General features: G+C 34.8%; 1 protein-coding gene across 3 annotated transcripts in view; it reads right to left on the bottom strand.

Annotated features, from left to right (window-relative positions):
• The window catches only part of MYBPC1 (myosin binding protein C1), a gene marked incomplete at its 3' end in the record, with an annotated part of 97,663 nt that overhangs the window by 36,577 nt on the left and 43,346 nt on the right, over positions 1-17,740 (bottom strand). For all 3 annotated transcript variants that reach the window (XM_080660723.1, XM_080660722.1, XM_080660724.1), the window contains 10 exons: positions 16,929-16,980; positions 14,315-14,371; positions 9,200-9,369; positions 7,277-7,409; positions 5,601-5,725; positions 4,609-4,714; positions 3,566-3,732; positions 1,931-2,093; positions 917-1,023; positions 450-583 (listed from right to left, as the gene is read on the bottom strand). In XM_080660723.1, the coding sequence (XP_080516849.1) occupies positions 450-583; positions 917-1,023; positions 1,931-2,093; positions 3,566-3,732; positions 4,609-4,714; positions 5,601-5,725; positions 7,277-7,409; positions 9,200-9,369; positions 14,315-14,371; positions 16,929-16,980 (1,214 nt within the window). The remainder of the gene's footprint in view (positions 1-449; positions 584-916; positions 1,024-1,930; positions 2,094-3,565; positions 3,733-4,608; positions 4,715-5,600; positions 5,726-7,276; positions 7,410-9,199; positions 9,370-14,314; positions 14,372-16,928; positions 16,981-17,740) is intronic.

The following is a 17,740-nucleotide window of genomic DNA, read 5'->3' as shown; positions in this document are numbered from 1 at the left end:
ATAATGGGTTCCTTGTTGTCATTCAAAGAGGCTTTTGTCATTCACCACACAGTCACTTGCTAATTATATTAGCCTATTTTTGTTTAATTTTCATAGCACTTATTACTATGCAAAATAATTTTATCCATCTATTTATTTAAATAATTCATTGCCTCTTTCTCCTTCATCCCATTTCCTGACATTCATTAGAATGAAATATAGAATCTTGTTCACTGAACACAAAAACATGCCAGGTCACATAGAAGGTAGTCACATATATGGAAGGTAAATGAATGATTATTACATTTACCTGAGAATCAGTGATCTTTCTTTATCAAAAAAATTACATTGTTGCTGTACCCCTGTACATTTATTTGCTTCTTCTTTCATCTAACTAATGGAGGTCAGGAAGTGAGGTGGACAGTGCGTGTGTGTGTGTGTGTGTGTGTGTGTGTGTGTGTAGAACAAACCTTATCTGCTCGGCTCCAAATAACTTTAGGAGGAGGCTCTCCACTGATGGGAATCTCAAGACGAAGCTTGTTCCCTGCAATTACTGTTACTGTATTGTCAGCATCAAGACCATCCAGGTTGATTTTAGGAGGATCTGGAATATTAAACATGGCCTTTGTTATCAGACAGTCATTCCCATGTGAATATCTGGGCTAGTACTTGGCTGGTGCTAAACATTGGTAGTAATCAATATTTTATCTGGCCAAAAAGAATGTGAGAGGAGTCAGTATAGATGGTACTGGCACCTTTTAAAACTACTTCATAGTAAGATTTCTTAAGAATCAACCATATGGTTAGTCATTAATAACAGTTCATGTATTTTTTTTTCTTTAAACATCATATAGTTTTGAATATGTTACAATTCCAAGGTATGCAACAACAAAAATCAAAGAACAGGATTCTGCAAAGGTTACTTTTATCTACTCACCAATAACATGAACTTTGGCAGACAAAGTCTCAGGGTAGTCATCTGGTGTGAATACATAATCACCTTCATCCTCAATGAGAGCATTGTCTATCACTAATTTGTGGATTCTAAGGAAACGAGAAAACCATATTTCTAAGACTTTGCAAAGATTTAGATTGTATATGACCTAAACTGAGGAGAAACCTGGCTTTTATCTGATTAACTTGTTTAGTGCAGCTTGGAGAAAGAGAGAATAATGTGAAGTCTTAATTTTCCTATGTGTTGGTCCATATTAAATACCTATTTTAGACTATATGGAGTTATCTCCTCAAATACAACTTTCTTATTAAGCAAGAATCTCTTATTTTTTTTATCTCATAGCATTAAAAAGGCTAAAAGAAAATATCTCACTGATACAATACTTTAAGATTCAAGAAATTATTAAGAATAATCTTGACTTTGGCTATATATACCAAAACTAAGAGTAATACTTCTTAACTTTATTGAGGTCATGAGCCAGTGAAAATCTGATAGCCACTATGGATCTTCTTGCTGGAGAAAAACAAGTATTTTTGTGCACACAGAATTTGCTAACAATTTCAGAGGATTTATGAGGGTCCTTAAAGGTCATTCATGATATCGTTAGGATCCATGGATCCAAGTTTGAGAACCCATGCCTTAGATTTTTTTTTTGCTAGATTCTAGGGTATTATGCCCTCCCCCACCCCCACCAAAGGGACAGTTAATCCAGTTTGACCAGTTCCTCAATTAGAATTCAGTATCATTCCTCTAACGTCATGTTTAGATAGAAAGAATCAGTCAGTTGCTTTTGAATAGACAAAGCACTATATTGTAAGGTGCAGATCCAGGATTACAGGTAGGACATGATGTATAACAGAGAAATCATACGCTCCGTCAGCAATGAATCAGAAATAGATTCTTTCCCTTGGAGGGCTCTTCAAACATTCTTGCCAAGAAGGGGAGAAAGTAAAGATGGGGACCAGCCTTCACTTCGGGATTGCCTAGCTTGCTTACCTTCCTTTGTGTACAACCTTTAGGCGGTCACTCTCCTGAACAGGCAGCCCATTTTTAGTCCATTTTCCTGTAATGTTTTCAGAGACTTCACACTTCAAGCAGATTTCTTTTCCAAGTTTTGCAGTCTGATCAGTTAGAGGTGTCAATATCTTCAGAGGCTTCACTACAAAAATAATAGACAATTACCAGTGCAAACCCAATCCGGACAGGCAAACATGGTGTCATTTCACAATGTATGGCAGTTTTGCTATTAAGGATTGCTTTGAAAATGAGAATTTGTTCCAATGCAATTAATATATTAAGGGAGCAATTGTAGCATAACACAAATTTCATGTTTGATTGCTTACAATTTCATTCGTGACAAAGATTAGGTGAATTCAAAAAACTGCACCCAGCTGAGCTGAGCCAGGTAGGACTATACAAAACACCCCCACATACCCACACACACATCTACCAGCTACCTCAGTTCACCCATGTGATATGAGCCACATCCATGCACAACTGAGATTACCACTATCCAATAGCTCACAAGCTGCAGCACTTTTGACACCACCTCCATAAGCAAATGTCAGTTCCTTTTTAAGGTAAAGTACCATATACATTGTTCTATTTATTAACCACTTAACATGTGTAAAACTGTGCTAATATTTTTGTTAGGTTCTTATTGGGTTTTTGTAAGATGTGTTGCTGACAAAAATGTTGAGTGTTGTGCCCATAATCCCATTCCCGCCTCCCCCAGCTAGTCCTTTGTTTTTTATTTCATGACTTTGGATAGCACAGTGATTTTCAGAAATGCATATGTTGCATTATAACAGAACTGACTGTACCTGCTTTAAATGGATACAAATATCAGATAAGGATCTGCCTACGGTTAAAAAAAAACACCTTTTTTTTTAAATATTAAACTAAAATGGCCAACACTCCAGGAAACATAGGAGTGTATTGAAATTACTTTTGAATAATTTGGTGATCATATGAATTGCAACTGGACTAAGAAAGCAGTTAAGAAAGTAGGGTTTCTGCTCTGTGTATATTATCAATCTTCTTGTGAGATCTGCTATTTTAATTTTCATAGCTAACTGAAAGGGACAGACTGCCATTGAGAACTAATAGTGGGTATTTGGGGGAAGTACATTAATTCTCTCATGCCTCTGAAGCATATTAGCAAATTAGCTCTTCAGTATTCTCAATTGAGGCCTATTAGTTGAGTAACTCTCATCTCAAATGTAATTGCAGAATGTTGAATGTTTATTTAATGAACAGATAGCAAGTTCGCCTATGGATTAAGCAAACATGATCAAGAGTTGATATCATGTCTAACTATTTACCATCTACTATGTGATTTGGAGATGAAAATATTTCTTAACCATGGGTAACTTTTCTGGCAGGTGGTTTTTATCCTTCCCTCTCAATATGGGTGTTCTACTATGAACTTGAATAATTGTGTTTTTTTTTTTTTCTCAGAGACCCTGGTTGATAGGACATAGACACACAGCTAGAATGGAATTTAATTCTACATATTTAAAATTGCCACAGGTAGAAATCAAATAGATGGAAACTTTTCTAAAATGGAATTAACAAATGCAACACCACTGGTAAGCCAACAAGGAAGACAGCCAAGGAAGCCTTACTTACAGCCAACACTAAGTTTAGCGCACGATTGTCCTCCTGTTGTCATCACAGAATATTCTGCACTATCAGCCTTGGTTGCTCCTTCTATGATCAAAACGTGCTTTTTGCCCTCAATTTTAACTTTGTATCTTGATTTTGGACCAGGGATGATCTCTTCACCATTCTTAAACCTGGGTTAAAATAGATTAAAATGTTTTATAAATGACCCTTCAAGAGATGGGCCTTATTGGCCTTGTTTTCCCCATATCACAGTGTTTTGTAGAATATTTGTCAAGACATCAGACATTCAAGAACTATTTAATGAATTAAAGAATGTATAAATCAATCTATCAATAAATTATTGTTATGACAAATGTTATCTGAAAAACTACATGAAAAGAACATAAGCTCCCTCTTTCCATTCAAGATCAAACAGATGAATATACTAAGAGCAGATGTTACCCATGTTTGGGCCTTTGATGTACACTAGATATAATGGTTTAATACATTTTATTATTCTAGATTAGAATGAACAATCGACTCTGTGCTAATTACTACAGACTCCGGCCATGTAATTTACTATACTTCCCAACAAAGCATTTTAATTTAGGATTAAATTAAATATTTCCATCTTACTAAAAAAGGTTTTATTTTTTAAAGTAATTGGTGATTTTTAGTCTAAAATATTTTTCTGAGGCACTATAACATAAAATGCTTAGGAATAAAAATTTTAAAAAGTATATATTCCATGTAAGTTGCCAGCATGGTATAGTGAGAGGAAGCATGGTATAGAGGTGAAGAGCATCTATTGCCTTTGGGGTTGAACAGACCTGGCAACCTTGAACCTGCTTCCCTACATCCTTACCAATACAGCTTTTCAGATCTTTTTCAGTTTCGTAAGTAAAAAACCCCCAGTATCTTAGTATAGTTTTAGTTACCATTTATACTAACACGAATGAGACTGGATTCTTTTCATATCTGTAAAAACAATTTCCTATTCTCCAGTCTATGAAGGTACTTTTTTGTGTGTCTACTAAGAATGAACAGACCTCATAAAAGATATTTACCATTTTACGTTTGCATCATCTTCAGACACCTCACATTCCAATTCCACTTTCTCACCACAGTAAGCATTTGTATCTTCCAGCTGCTTGGTCACCATAATTGGAGGCTCTAGTGTGAAAACAAGAGAGAATCAGAATCATTAAATGTCCCAAACCTGCCTCACAACCCCAAACTTATTCACAGATGAAAAACCAGAAATAAGAAAGTATCATACCACAGAGTTATGGTTAGTTTGATGGTGGTAGATAGTAGGTAGGGTCTTTATGACTTTTCTTGGCAAAATAAATAGCTGACAACACTGAGTAAATTTTCTCAGAACTCATCAAATCAAATAAATTATTGTTCTAGAGAGCAGACAAAATGTATCAAACATCATTTAGTCTTAAAGAAGAACCGTTAAGACTAAAATTCTTCAATTCTGGCTCTAGATAGGTGATAGAGATTGGAGAATTGTCTTAAGCGGGGATCTCACAAAAATAAAAATAAGTGGTGGCTGGCTTCACGACAACATCTGGCTCTTTTCACAATGTCGTAGGAAATGATTCTCTTTAGAGCCCTCAGTGACAACCACTGATGCCCCTTTAGTTATGAAGCTGGGTTCAAGAGAAATCTATTTTTTTTTATCAGCTGAGCATGCAAGATGAGGATTATTCCATAGACTGCATTGGTTTCAGAAGGTATAACTAGAATAATTATTTTGTAAAATACTGCTTGCTTGTGTCAAAACCTATAGGCATTTGTACTCAGCAGTTTTTTCTCTCCTTGGCTTTTCTAGTCTTCAGTGAAACTGAAGATTAATTAGGATATACATTAACTGCCAGGGTAGAGTCGCTCCAATACAGAGCCAATCGAGCATCCAAACTAAACCATCTCTAGAGACACTGCTTAGTTCTGTTGTGGATCTCAAAACCTCATCTCATTACTTTCACTTTAATTATTACCCCCGAGAGACAGCCATGGCTCTTGATGACTACAGTAAGAGATTTCACTTTACCTCTCACAAAGAGCTCAGTGGAACATTTCTCATCGCCAGCCGTCACATAATACTCCGAATCATCTGTTAGCCCACAGTTATTGATAAACATAATTCTTTCACATCCTTTATGTTCAAAGATGTATCTATTTTAAATAGGAGGAAGATAAATAGAGTGCATAAACCTGATTTTATTCTTTTCTTTCTTATCAGAAAATTTGTCTTATAATTTGGTAATGCTTGAAAGACAGGGATATAATTTTGATCTGCCATTTATGAAGCATATCTTACATAGTTTACTGAACAGCAAACATGAAACGACTTTTTATCTTTATAATACATAATGTAATTTATATGCATACTTATACACTAATATTTAATTTCAGTAATTTTCTTCTATATAAGGTTTTTATTTCAAATATAAATCAGTGCTCACGTATTTTCTATTTAATATTTTTAACCCATTTTTGGAAAATAGGGTTGTCTGAGATAGTCAAAGAGATTGTCAACTCTGTACATTTTTTTAAATGACCAATTTATCTGCTTTGTAGAGGGACAGAGCCTTGATCTTATTCACTGATTCATTGATTCTACTCCTTGCCTAGTCCAGTGACACAGACTTTTGGAGCAAATAAATGATTACACAATTTAAGCAATAATATGAACTTAATCATTAATATAGACAGTAATTCTATAGAATGTGATATTCTCTTAAATGAACTTAAGAACTTGTGTTATCAGATCACAGTTACTATTAAGAAAGAACTCGGGTATTTGGAAACAAACAAAAAAAAAACCAACTAAAAGCCAAGAAGACTGCCCAATTTCATTATCTATGATTTGGATTATGATGAGTGTAGTAGGGCATTAAAACAGACTACAGAAAAACATTTTATTTGGAAAATTCTCAAATTGAAGACTTTGAGAATAAAACAATAAACATTTTCTAGACTAAGATAACCAAGTAAAATTATGTTTTTGGTAAATTCAGGCCACCTTCAAGAGCTTTTTATCAGGTACAAACTATCATCACAGTCACTCTTGTAGGCATGACCACATTAAGAAATCGGAAGCCACCTAATTGTCCTACGGAAGTGACACATTTTTAGGATTAAAGTCTTTTATAGATGTGCATGTGGCTCCTATTAACTTAAAAAAATGTATTGGAGTTGAAAATCTCTCAGGCTGACAAGGATCTCTGTAAATCAGTGTCCTAATAGACCAGTGATACCATCAGACATCAGGGATTAGTCTGTCTCCTTCATTTGGGAGAGGGTCAAGCAATAACAAAACACAGGCTTTAGATGCTACTCTGGAAAAACAAAAGTTATATAATTATAAACTGGGACTCCCAGCTGGTATATCAAATATGTATTTCAAAAATTTTCAAGCTTTTATTTAAAAAATTGAGAGAAGTTTGGTAATGCCCTGATATAATCACATATAACTTGTAGTGATAAAAACCATAATTGGGAGTCATCTGAAATAGCTTGTATAGAATTAAATCTAAAACAAGGTTTAATTCATACAGCACTATAATTTTAATGGTTCCAAAATACATGAAAAGTTTTTACTCTCCCTCTATATAATCTTGCTTTGTAAAGGTTAAATAAAAAGTGCTGTTATTCATAGAAAATTAAGTCAAACTACTGTTTGATTGATATAGTTATCACTGATTATTTGTAAAGTTCACTTACTTTGTACTGGGTCGAATTTCTTGACCATTTTTATACCATTTCACCTCCAACTTTGGATCTGCCAATTCCACAACAAACCTTACCCTGCCTCCTTTATCAACCTGATATGCGGGATCAAGAATTTTTGCAAAAGCTAGTAGAGAGAAGAAGCAAAACTATGTTAATATGCATGCACGTATGCTATGAATTTAAATAGTCAATATAGGTATGAGAACCCAAAACAAAATGAAAAATTAAGACTCAGAGAAGAAAAAAATTAGAAATCTTACAAATTACCCTTTATATTTTAGAATTCTGGGCTGATTTACAAACAATAAAATAATTTATAAAGTTTAAAGAGAATCCACATGTTTTTGGAAGAAACATAAGAAAGGAATTACTGAAGAGGCTTTAAAAATAATTGTCCTAATCCTTCAGAGGTTGTATAATATAAAGCACCCAAATGAAATTGAATTTAAAGAATATGCTTATCCTCCTAGTATATTGATAATTACTGTCAGGATTATTGGTATTACCTTAGTATGTCTTCTATGTCACAGATAGTTTTTTTAAAATCTAGAATTTGTAAGATAAATCCAATGACTCATAGATTAAATTGAGTGCCTTTGACTAATTGATATAGGCTTATCAGATATTTTTGTACTGTGGATACTTGCCTGAATACTGGAACATTTAAAACTCCTCTTACATATATAGTTATGAATTCAGGGTTTCAAAAAAATTTAAATAACATAGAACATAGTGGTTCTTTAAAATATTGTCTTTGAAAGGTCTTAAACAAAGGTAGTTAACCTTTTTAAAAGTTCATATGTTTTATGATTTTAAAGATAATAATTCTCATTTTAACAGTCTGTGAAATACCTTTAAGTGAGGAATGCCTCACGAAGTTGTCATGCTTGCATTTCCATCATTCCAACTTTATTATACTACTTCTCAAACAAGCTCATGTCCTCAGATTTTAGCAAGGTAAAATACATACTAGCTTAAAAAAAGTTATCTATCACATACCTTGAGACATCAATTCAGAGATAAGTGACAAGTATAAGAAAGGCCGGTGTGTCAGACACCACTTAGAAATAAAACTTCAGGAGTCCGAGAGAGTGAAGTCTGAGAATGGCCGAGTTAGTAAACAGAACAGAAACAAACCACTTCTATATTTCTGTGGGGCCATTTCTCAACCGATTTACAGAGAGAAATAAAGGGCAGATTTTTAAAAGGAGGTGGTGAGATTCTTTAAATTCTGTTTGAACATTAACAAACAATAAACAAGAATTGGATTGATATGTTAACCTGCTGTGTCATAAACCATAATGACAATGACCAAGTATAGGAAACTATGAAGAGCTAATGATCAATTTAAAACGTTTTTGCTTTTTTTTTTTTTTTTAGTTTAAATTTCAACGTCTTACCGTATTTTTTAAAGGGTATTTAAAAACCACACGAACTGCATCCACTTTAGGTCACCAGGGAGCAGCATAGCTATTTCACAAAACACGCTGATAACCTTACTGGCTGTGAGAAGTGAATTTACAAGAACACGATGGTAAAACAGAGACATCGAATCTACTCTGCCTAACCAAGAGTGAAGGATTAGAGAGTGAGGGAGATGTGGAGGCTGGAGAAAGGGGCCGCTGAGAAATTACCAGTGACATTGGGAATATTTAATATTCTATTATATACAGTACGTGGCAGTATTTTAATGTAATTCTTGTGTTAACCTTACACCTTCAGTAGCTTGTCAACTACCTATACAGTCAGTGCTGTGCGGGGCAGTGAACTAGTCCACCTGGAGCCAAAGGTAATCAAGAGAAGCGTTAACTCCTACAAAGCCCACCCCATCCAGGCCCACCCGACACCCAGGGGGAGAGAGGAAGGATCTGGGGCAGGGGTTTCACCGGCGGCCACGCCCCCGAGCGGGCTCACCTGCGCTCTTCTTCTCCACCCTGCGCATGCGCTTGAGCCGCTTGAGCATCCCGCGCAGGTCGGTGATGCCGTACTGGAAGGCGATCTTCTCGTACTCGTTGGGGTTCGCATTTTTCAGCAGCTCCCACACGTCTATCTCGGGTTCTTCCTCCTGCTGCTGCTTCACCTCCCTAACCGGGGAGAACCATTGCTTAGTGTAGCAGCTGCTCACGGGCCCTTGACGACCGGGAAGGATTTTTCGGTTCAGTGCTGAAAGCTCTGTGTAGCGTCTGAGCACTTAAGCTGTGACGAAAGTCTAGTAGGGCTTTGCCTGAAGTCTCAGGAAGCTCCCAGAGTTAAAGATCAGATAGGTGCACTTGCAGGAACACTGGTTTTCCTAGTGCAAAGCCCATGGGCGGGGCGGGGCGGGGTGAGGGGGGCGGGGAAGGGGACGCGGACGGGGGACGGGGAGGACTGGAGGCTATCAGGAAATAGCCTGGAGGTATTTTTACTTGTTTTCAACTTGAAAAGTCTAGAAGGTGAGAGTTGAGGAACTTAAGATCAGTGTTCATCTAGCATATGGTTATTGAAAAAAGTAGAACTAGAAGTTTTAACTATTGGTTTATGAGGGAAAAAGGCTCCCTACCTACCTATATAGGAAGACAGTACACATATAGTACACACACCTTTGGATTTTGCAAATAGCGTGTTTCTTACTATATTAGTAAATGTGTATGCTAATCATTTTTGCTATTTTTTAAATGCAAAAAATATTTGAAATTGCCATGTTTTATTTTATTTTTGATTGGTTGGTTTTTTTTGGTTTTTTTTTTTGTCTGATTTTTGTGTGGATACATACGATTTTGAAAAGAATTGTGTTCAAAATTGTCAGGGGAAGGAGAACGAGGCCAATTATTTTTTTCATTTTAAAGTACCGTCTTGAAATTTTTAGGACAGGCTTGGTATGAGTTATAAAGATATAAATGTTAAACTTCAAAGCAAATGGTTAAGGGTTGCATGAACAAGGGGATAGTAACTTCTTAGTGTAATTGTCAAAATTATGAATCAAAACTTTGATTACTGACTATAGAACATATAGAACATGTAAAGAACATATACAACTAAAGAATATTTGATTTAAAGTATACTTGTCTGCCCTTGTTTTAAAACAAAACAAAAAAAATGAAACAAAAACTCAGGAATAAACACTCTGTAGGAAAAGATCCTTAGGGTAAATGCAAAATAAAATTTCAATGGATTTCCTTCATTGGCTAAATCATCCTGATTTTGTTGACATTTAATTGACTTTTTTATCAGATTAATTAGGAAATGTTACAGTGACTACTTACTGTGAATAATGCTGGTTTGGATATGATTTTCCAGGAAAATTGGTCAACACATCTTAAACATCAATGTGAAAACAGATTCATGCTATCATGTTAGCAAATGATGGATTACATATGTTTGCATTGTCACATGAATCACACTTGTTTCAGTGGCTTGAGGAAATGCTGGTTGCAATTATGGGAACAGGAGGAGAATACAAATATTAACATAGAGTTTAGGGTGATGTTAGGCAAGGATGACTTCTGAATATCTTATTTCCATTGTCATGTAAGTCACTTTACCTAGAGGCAGAGGATGCTGAGGCTAATCTGGAAAGCGGAAGGGAGTGAGGGTCACTGGTCCATCAGTAACATTTTTGGAAAGGACTAGAAAACACCACTAGAAAAAGCGTGCCTCTTAAAAACACAAGTATTATTATGTTCATCTCACTGAAATAACAACACCCTCTATTAACCTGGAGACATTGAAATGTTTGGGAAATTGTACTGATGTTGGAATATTAGTAATAATTTGCCAGATCTACTAAATCTACTACCTGAAAGCAGTCTGAATTTCAAATATGTCTTTTAAATATTTTGTAATAAATCTGGAAGAATTGCAATTAAAATGCATATGTACATATGTATATATTCTGTGTGGGTATTCCCTCAATCCACTTTATTAATGCTCTATTTTTGTCACATTCCAGCCTCAATATAGTCCCCAAACTATACAATTGTGCCATGATACATTGGGTTAAATTTGTATTTCAGCCAAGAAGAATTAGATACATATACATTTCAAGTATCCTCCTGACACTGGCGAAAGGATTTAAAATAGCAAACTAGATTGAAATAGCTAAAAAGAGGCACAAGTGAAACCCTGAGGCATGCCTAGATCCATGAGGTGAATATTGAAATGATGGAAGCCAGTATTAAAGAGCATTTTCCGTGTGATTTCTTAAGTTTTGTTGGCAGATTCATAAAACTAATCCTCACCATCTTTTTCCATAAAAACACCAAAATATACCTCACTCTGCCACATTCTTAATTTTATCAAATTTTGTGTGCAAACACCGATGACCTCGTGTCTATTCCTTCCTTTTCTCTCTATCACTTAACTGAGTCCCAAATTGCAAGATTGAAGTATTTCTCACTTTGTACGGGATTGTGAGATCAAGACTCCCATCTGTAGCATTTCCTTAACTCATCCAGAACATATCTTTTCTTAACCTATGTGGCTGCAGATGGCTCTACCTGCATGGCTGCATTAATTTATAGTAGGGAGAAAAATTCAAATTTCTATAGGCACTCCTGATTCCTTTCCAAGCACTGGGATCAACCTATATAACATATACAGTATTTTCATCTACATCAAAATTTCTATAACTTGAGGATCCTCATGAAGTACAAAGCAGTTATAGAAATTTTATGTAGAATAAAATGTTCAAGTATTTATATAGGTCAAAACCCATAACAAGATGCTACCTAAAAGATTTACTCAGGGCAGGGATATCTTTTGTTGTCTAGAGATGTTGGTTATAATGATATATATTCAGATAGTGGTTTTGCCGCAGACTCTTAGAGTAGAAATGGTAACCACGTGTCATTACAATGAAAACATATGCAATTCACAAATTAGTAGAAAAACACAATGATTTGTAAAGTTATATTGATGGATTAGTATAGTAATTAAATGAATATAGTCTTATGTTAACAACAATCTATTTATGAGTCAAAATCATAATTAGGGGATGTAAAGAAAATGAGACATTTTGGCTGCCCATATTTTCTAGTAATTTTTTTCCTTAGTCATTTCCACCATTAATTAGATGATTTCTTTTACTCTGCAAACTGGTAGAACTAGTCTGTTCTTTTTCCTTTTATGTTTTTACCCAGAGTATGACAATTAATAATCTACGGTATCATGTTTTGATTGACCGATTGATACGTATATATTTTGTTTACAAATATAAACTCTTCAAGGGAAAATGTCACATTTTTGGTGGAAGTGAATATTCAACACCTACTGTGAGCCATGCCTTTACATTTAATTCTCACAATAATTCTATTAGGTAGATGTTATTCTCCACATTTACACATATGGAAACCAAGTCTCAGAGAGGACATATAATTTGACTAAAGTCATGTAAATCAGTAAATGGTAGAGTTGAAACTCAAGTCCATGTTTTTACCACTATTCTTTCCCTCCCACAGATATGTATTCTTCCCTTTCTGTGCGCCAGGCACTGGAAGACACTGGATTTCTTTTCCTCACATCGCCTGTAGCATTATATCTATACAAAGAAAACAGTATTTTGCTGGTTGAGTAAATGTTTGCAGGGGAAAAACCTTTCTTATCTTCATAAAGTGTCAATTTGTGTTACAAATTGAAGCATCAATTTGAAGTGTCCAAAGGAGGAAAGATGATTTGATACTGCCAATGTATACTGAATGGCTAATATCCATTGGTAATTAATAAATTGCACCTTTTAATATTTCTGTTCTCATCCTAAATGTTTAGAGCTGGGGTGAATTTTTCATTCATTGGAACTTGAATAAAGGCCTCAAACTAAACTGAGATATCCCAGTTTGTTTGTTTTTATCATTTGTTGCAAGCATATTTGTACTTGTGTTCCTTTAATAACCATAGCAAGCACTAAAAGGAATAAAAAGTGAACCTAAAAAGTTAAATGAAAACTGATATCAATATTATATATCATCAATTTAGAGTTGTAGTTTTACTGTTAACTTACAAATTTACTAGGTAAACACAATCCCAGCAAATATCAATTTCTTCTTATTGTTTCTGAACTAAATATCTGGATATGTTTAACTTTATATATAACAAATATATTGCATATGATATGATTATATATGCAACTGTATAGACAGAAATATAAAATGATTATATGCTATACATCCATAATGAAGTTGTACAAATTTTATTGTAAAAGAGAACAATGTTAACAGGGTGTGATAATGCTAAATATTTATTTCTATTTTACTACCATATTTTATTTCTTTTTAAATGAACATTTTTTTGACATTTTAAACAACTCTGAAAGAAAGATGTATCTTATAATCAAAAGTATGTCATACTAAACTATTTGGAGCAATTTTTTATTGCTCAGTGATTTATAAAATCCAGGTATATCTTAAAATGGATGGTGTCTTAGATTTGATGAAATACAGTAAATATTAAATGCTATATTAAAGTAGGTGTGCCTTCAAAATATATATGTATTTTATATATATATAAAATATGTGTATATTATATATATATGTGTATATATACACACACATAAATTATATATATATATATATATATATATATATATATATATATATATATACCTGCATAAACTTCTACCAAAATTGTGAAATTGATTTGATTTTTCAGTCAAATATCAAAGGCAGGAGAATGGAAGCTTTATTCCGCCATCATAGGGAATCATGGTTGAAATGAGAGAAATTAGAGGTTTTTAGGTATTTAAGTCTTTTGTCTCAGTTTTCAATCTCTTCATCCCCGACTAAGAAAATATGCAAAAGACTCATAAAACATTTAAGAAGAAAATATAACAGCACCAGCTAAAACCTTAAACAGATTAGTATGCTAAAACCTTGATCAGATTAGTATGCAGTTGTTTCTCTGTCTCTTTCTTAGTTGACTCTGTTATATTCTAGAAGCAAAACACGTTTTAAGAAATAAGAAATTCTTTGAAACACATCTACTTTAAACTTGACTTCTCTGAGTGGGTATCTAAAAATTTCCAGGCCACAGCTCCTCACTCCATCACTTGGTTCTCACCTACGTTTCAGGAGACCACTAAAGTCAAGTTCCCCTGCATCCTCTTGACCTTCTCCACTGTCATTAACAAGAGAAAAGCAAATCTGGGTTTAGTGCTGAGACACATACACAACAGTTTTCCCCAAACACTCTACGTATAATGTATATGCAATTTTGTACCAGCACACAAGTCCTGGGACTAAATCAACACAAACTATTCCTTTTCACACAAGTGACATTGAAAACTTTTTGGAGTATGTAACTTGTGGAAAAGTAAACATGAAGAGACACAGTTTTGTAGATTGCATATATAAAACAGCTTAGATTTGTGTTAAAATGGAGTAACACAAATGCAATGAAGCCAAACAACACAAAGTACTTTGTTTTTGCAAGTAGGGGGATCTGGAAACATACCCGTGTAAAAAGCAAAGGACTTTCGCTGATCTCTGTCACTCGTGTCAGAGATTGGCTTGGAGGACGAAGTGTACCAGTGTCAAATATATAAGTGCAAAGCTTATATTCAAAGGTAACCTCTTTGTGTCCATCAATAGATAAATCAGATAATGTCATACTGACATAAGAATGGAGCTAGTACAAGGCTTTTTAAAAGATACATTCCTGCCCTAGCCAGTTTGGCTCAATGCATAGAGCATCAGCCTGAGGACCAAAGGGTCTCGGGTTCCATTCTATACCTTGGTTGCAGGCTCCTCCCCGGCCCAGGCCCTGATCCGGGTGTGTGCAGGAGGCAACCAATGGATATGTTTCTCTCACATCGATGTTTCTCTCTATCTTTCCCTCTCTCTTCCACTTTCTCTAAAAAATCAATGGAAAAATATCCTCTGGTGAGTATTAACAAAAAGTAAAAATAAAAGTTGCATTCCTTTCTGTTTTAAAGGGAAATAAGTATAAGCTTTTCATTTTCTTTTAAAATGAATTTTTCAAAAATTTGTCTTTGAAATAAGAATAAGCTTTTCATATTCTTTTAAAATGAATTTTTCAAAAATTTGCCTTTGAAATGTTGATGACCCTTCTACAGGGACTTTTTAAAAGTGCTTTTCTATAGAGAAATGCATCTTAAATTAGGCATGCAGCCATCTTTGATTTCTTATAAACTCTAAATAGAAGCTATGGAGCTTACACTTAAATGGCACTACATACTTACTTGCATGTTTAATTTTTTAATAAAGATTTTGTTTCCTGCTCTTTAAAAACGTTAGCTATGGTTCCTAAGGGGAGTCTGCAGGTTTAAAAACTGTGTATAACATATAAATCATACAAAGTGAAGACCAAAAATGTGTTTTCAAAAGTTCTTTAATTGTGTGTATTTGGAAAATTTTGTGTATATTGAAATAAACACATCTCTATTCCTTTAAAGCACAAAATTTGGTAAAATATACCAAAATTTGGTACATGGTATGAGCAGAGTGTCAGACCTCTGCATTTGCTGGACCTGGCAAGGTGGAAGGAAATGAACAGGATTTGAAAGTTATGACTTTTTAAAAAATGCCAATTGATTGATCATGTAATATTAAATATCTTTTAAAGTAATTAAAATTTTCATTTTTTTATAATTTAGGAGGAAAAATTTGCCTTTTATCAGCAGACTAACTCATTGTTTTATAATAGTTTGGGTTGACTTTTCTTATTAAATAAAACTGTATGTACCTTTACTTGTATGAAGAACAAAACATTTGCTCTCATTAAAGAATTTATATTATGGAAATATCAAGTACTGGAAGTAAAATAATAGCAGGAAAGGTCTAGTTATACTTGTAATAGATTAGAATTTTTTTTTTCATTTTTCTTTCTTGACCCTTGATTTTTCGACCTTGCCAGTTGGGAAATAAATCAAGTAGGTGTTTGTATTTATCTTTTTACAATGGTTTTTATTCCAGCAGACTCAGTGGCCTTTCATCTAGGATAATCCAATATTTAAATAGTGTTAACTTCAGTAAGTAACTACTTAATTGTGATTGAATAGCTCCATAAGTGATTTCTAAATGAAAAGCGATGTAAGTTTTCTGACATTACTTAACTGGTTCTACATAAGATGTGTATCTTTATATATTTATCTTTTTTGGCCATTTGGTGGGAAATAATGCAATCATATGAATAGATTGAAAGCATATTTTTATAAGGCAACTGTGAAACCTGCCAAAATGGGAGCTTCACTATTAACAAGAATATTCTTAAGAATGACCCATAAGCTCTGGTCTGTGTGGCTCAGTTATTTGGAGTGTTGACCCTGTACACTGAAGGGTCGCGGGCTGGATTCCCAGTCCTGGCACATTACCTAGGTTGCGGGTTCAGTCCCTGGATAGGATGCATATGAGAGGCAACCAAACAATGTTTCTCTTTCACATCGATGTTTCTCTCTCTTCTCTCTCTAAAATTGATAAATGTGTCCTCGGGTGAGGATTTTTTTAAAAAAAGCATGATCAGTATATACTTGATTTGGCCTTAAGCCCATGGCTTTTCCAGAACACGAACTTTTGAATATATGGTATGTTTAACTATAGTGAAAAAAAAAGTTCTCATTTGAAATTATAGAGGGTGGAGGAAGAGAAAGTGTATTCTTAAAATCCTCCACTTTCATGTTGTACAAAAGCTACGTTGAGTCGCCTTTTGAAGTTACCTTCTCTTGAAAGCAGATCTGATGTCAATGTTTGGAGTACTCCCGGTAGATTCTTTGAAAGGAAAGAAAAACAATAACATAAACACCATTAAGAAGGCAGTTTTGTGTTCAGTTCCTTTCCAGGCTGTGGGGATTCTTCAGAAGGAAGGAAGGCCAGGTGAAGGGGGCATGGCTGCTCCTGGAATGCTGCCGAGATAGCATAACTTATCCTCCCTCACACAGAATCAGTGTTACCGCAGCCCATTGTCATTCCACCTGCCTGCCTATTAGAATCTCCTCAAGAGCTTCCAAAAGTACCAGCTTCTTGATCTCCCTGCTGGAGATTTTGATTCACCTGATTAGAGATAGATACCCAGAAATCAAAATTCTTTAAAAGCCCTTCAGGTGATTCTTAGAGATGCCTGGCTAGATTCTGTAATCCCAATGGGGTGGATCAGGACCAGATTCCCACTTAATACAAAAATCTTGACAACACCTCCACCCCAGATCATGCAGCCTCTGCTTGACATCTCTTGGGATGGTCATCTCACAACCTTCTGTTGTGTCTACAAAGCTTTAACGAAAGAGCTCACTCTAATGTTAAGACAAAATTCACAGTCTCCTAATTTCCACCTTTTGATTCTAATCTGCCTAAGCACTTCTTGAGTACATGGAAAATGGCCTTGTCCTCTGTGTGATGGCCCTTCCTCTATTTACAATGAATCGTATATGCAGGACCTCCTTCATCCACACTGAATAGAGCATGATTTCTGGATTCTTCATTCCCCTGGCTACCCTCCTCCAGAAGGGATGCTGGTGGAGTATAGTGCCCA

The sequence above is a fragment of the Plecotus auritus genome, assembly GCF_963455305.1.
Source record: "Plecotus auritus genome assembly, chromosome: 3".
NCBI lineage: Eukaryota > Metazoa > Chordata > Mammalia > Chiroptera > Vespertilionidae > Plecotus > Plecotus auritus.
This window is presented reverse-complemented; position numbering and strand designations above follow the sequence as displayed.